At 38.7% G+C, this 3,092-nt stretch overlaps 1 protein-coding gene across 1 annotated transcript; it reads left to right on the top strand.

Moving 5' to 3' along the window:
- Positions 1–246: 246 nt before the first annotated feature.
- On the top strand, positions 247–2,869 carry LOC103355156 (gametocyte-specific factor 1-like). Its single transcript, XM_008278847.1, has 6 exons — positions 247–322; positions 418–524; positions 1,606–1,738; positions 1,849–1,932; positions 2,464–2,521; positions 2,640–2,869. Exons 2-6 carry the CDS (start codon positions 423–425, stop codon positions 2,707–2,709), a joined length of 447 nt encoding a protein of 148 aa, XP_008277069.1. The 5' UTR covers positions 247–322; positions 418–422; the 3' UTR covers positions 2,710–2,869.
- The last annotated feature ends 223 nt before the right edge of the window (positions 2,870–3,092 follow it).

The raw sequence follows: 3,092 nt of genomic DNA, 5'->3' as shown, positions 1-3,092 counted from the left end.
CGTTGCTATGGTGACGCCCAGAGCCGCGTGATATAAAAGTGATTCAACTCGCTGGAAATAATGCACGCGATTTAGCCCTGTTATTCTCGCTGACCATGGGAACAGAAGATGACATGCATCTGGCAACCTGTCCGTATTTTTTTAAATTAGTTTTTCAGGCTTTTGTGCTAACTCGAGTTGTATTTCCTCTCAGCTGAGCAGTTGGGCCCCTTCACAGCAAACTTCAGCTACAACATGTCGACGATCAGATTTGGAACCACCAGCGGTCCCAGCAGGACGGCCTTTGTGGAGAGCGCGCGGCCGGAGGTGGACGAGGACAGCGGTAAAGCTAAAGATATTCTTCTACATTTTAAACATCTAAAGCAGTTTTTTTTCCTCCCAATGTTGACTAATGAAATGATTGGTCTGTTCTTAAAGATGTGATGGACGACAATGATCCAAATAAGCTCGTGCAATGCCCTTATGACAAAAACCACCAGATCCGGAGCAAACGCTTTCCTTACCACGTTCTAAAGTGCAGGAAGGTGAGTCAAACACTACAGCTAACAGGAATGGGGAAAGTATAGCAGCTGGAACATGTGTGTAATGGCATTTTGTGCATGTATGTACACCTTGTTGAAACAGTTGTAGTCTAATTCAGCAGCTCTGCTTTCTACCTCCATGTTTAGCCCACATCAGTCAAACACCTCAGTGTAGTGAAATGCAGTTCAACAGAACAACAAACTTTAAAATTTACAGGTTCTAGTACAACTCAGATTTAAAAAAACAAACAAACAAAAACAATACCTGCAGAATAAAGTGGTTTAAAGAAATATTCTAATTCTAAGCTTAGATTTTATTGTTTTCCTGATGGACCTGATTCATTTAGAGACTGCTGAGTAGTTGAAAATCCAACAATTCTGTTTGAATGGTGTCATTTTGTTTTATCTTCGATTTGTGTTTCGAGCTCCTAATCCTGAAAATGCAAATGTTGTTTCTGTAGCTAAGGTTTAAGGTGATAACTTTAACTTTTTTACTGATCACAAATGTAACTAAATAAAACAAAAAAAGAAAGAAGGAAAGCTGTGAACAAACTTGAAGAAAACCATAAAGCCAGCAAACTAAAGACTACAAACACATTCTGTAAGATCTGGTTTTACAGAAGGACACCTACTGTTTTGAACGTAGACTTGTTTAGTTCCAGAATATAATGCAAGTTTTCAGATTTAATTTTCAGAAAAAAATTAAAATTAATTTTTAAATGAATAACAGTCTTTGTCACCTTAAAGTTGTGATTTTGTTTTCTGGGCCAATAAGAAATATTTCTATTATTAGTTAGCTAAATGTTCTAGCTGTTTGATTAGATTGGGGCAGTAGTCGTATATGGTAGTGGCTTTTAGTAGGCTCTGGTGTAACTACTAGTTTCAGTGCAGTGCTGTTCATACAAACATTACGAAGCAGAAGAAATGGCATTAACTTCTTGCTATTTAATTGAATTTTTACCCGACTTAAACCCCATGATCCTTACCCACTGTACCTAAAGGGATGAATTGGCATTAGTTTTTAGAAATCCTACCAAGACGTGAGTGTAAGTTTAACTTTTGATCTCGTCTCTCACTGATGCAGAATCATCCAAAACTGGCCAGTGAGCTGAAGACTTGCCCTTACAATGCTCGCCACATGCTCCCCAAGCAAGAGCTGGCGTACCACATGGAGATCTGTGAGAACAAAATATCTCAGGACCAGGACACTCAGGACGGTGAGATTATCATTTGTCTCTCTTTTTTTTTTTTTTTTCTTTTTCTTCATCTGCAGATTTAGAATTGTGTGTCGTTACTGTGAATGAGTGGATTTATTTCCTTTTTACAGCTGGAAACGCAGATAGAAATTGTCAATGGCACGTCCCAGTCAATACTTCGGTTAACCCAAACATGACTGAGGATTGGGAAGAAGGTATGACTGACAACCACAACTTTTTGTTTTTTACAGTTTAGCTTTTGTACAGATTAAACAAACAAGCTGTAACTTCTCAAGGTGCGGATATGTTACATCCGTTTCTGGTCTTCTGTCTTCATGGAAACCAAAAGTCTGTGGCCTTAAGTGTTCCCTTAAAGCAGGGGTGTCCAATCCTGGTCCTCAAGGGCCACAGTCCTGCATGTTTTAGATGTTTCCCTCTTCCAACACACTTGATTCATATGATCAGGATCGTTGTTGGGCTTCTGCAGAGCTTAATGATGAGCTGATCATTTAAATCAGGTGTGTTGGAAGAGGGAAACATCTAAAACATGCAGGACTGTGGCCCTCGAGGACCATGATTGCCCACCTCTGCATTAAAGTAACAGTTATGTCTCGAGACTGAGACATTGAATGCACCAGAAATATTCTTATGTATTACTTTTCTTCCCAAGCGTCCCCTTAGCCAGACCTAACGCGTTTGTTTTAAGTGCAGTGCCTGTAAAGGTAACAGAGGATTCTGTCTTGCAGAGGTTGACAATAATGCTGCTCCGTTTGTGTGGGGTGTCAACACCACTTCAAATCAGCAGTAAGTGATGTGCTGTGGATCTCGACACCTATATTTTTGTAAGTGTTTTTTGTTTATTTGTTTTTGGGTTGTTTTTTTTGTTTTTTTTTAATTGCTTTTTTTTTTTCTCCTTTTGTAGGCTAAAGATGACACCCAACAACAGAAGTTGCAGAGCACCCCGCACCCTCCCATGGAATGATAAGCCATAATTTGTACTGACTGCAGATCCATATGGAATGTTATGCATGCATGGATGTCTTTTTTAACACTGTTTTTAAAGTTGCATGGATCTCATTTTTAAATCCTGGACATAGCTACATGAAATATACAGACTCGGACGTCATCTTTTAAAATGTCTTTTATTGTCTTACATGCTCCCTGTTGCAAAAACTACTTAAACTGTTTGCTTATTTAATAAACATGTTTATCTGCAATAAGTTTTTGTGGTTGGAAATGATTACTTAAGACACGCTGAAATGTTAGCGGCTTGAAAAATATCATCAGTTTGTCAAAACACTTGAGATCAGAACGTACAAGTAACTGCACAACAATGAACACAGACATATTATGAGCTAAATGTTAAAGCAACCCA

This window comes from Stegastes partitus, unplaced genomic scaffold (assembly GCF_000690725.1).
Source record: "Stegastes partitus isolate 25-593 unplaced genomic scaffold, Stegastes_partitus-1.0.2 Scaffold134, whole genome shotgun sequence".
Taxonomy (NCBI): domain Eukaryota; kingdom Metazoa; phylum Chordata; class Actinopteri; family Pomacentridae; genus Stegastes; species Stegastes partitus.
The sequence above is the reverse complement of the archived record's forward strand: the minus strand, read 5'-3'. Positions and strand labels throughout refer to the sequence as shown.

Excerpts from the sequence above, each read along its gene's own strand:
- LOC103355156 (XM_008278847.1), top strand. The coding sequence starts at position 423 with ATGGACGACAATGATCCAAATAAGCTCGTGCAATGCCCTTATGACAAA. Across the intron at positions 525-1,605 it reads ACGTTCTAAAGTGCAGGAAG|AATCATCCAAAACTGGCCAG; the intron begins GTGAGTCAAACA and ends TCACTGATGCAG. Across the intron at positions 1,933-2,463 it reads GACTGAGGATTGGGAAGAAG|AGGTTGACAATAATGCTGCT; the intron begins GTATGACTGACA and ends TCTGTCTTGCAG.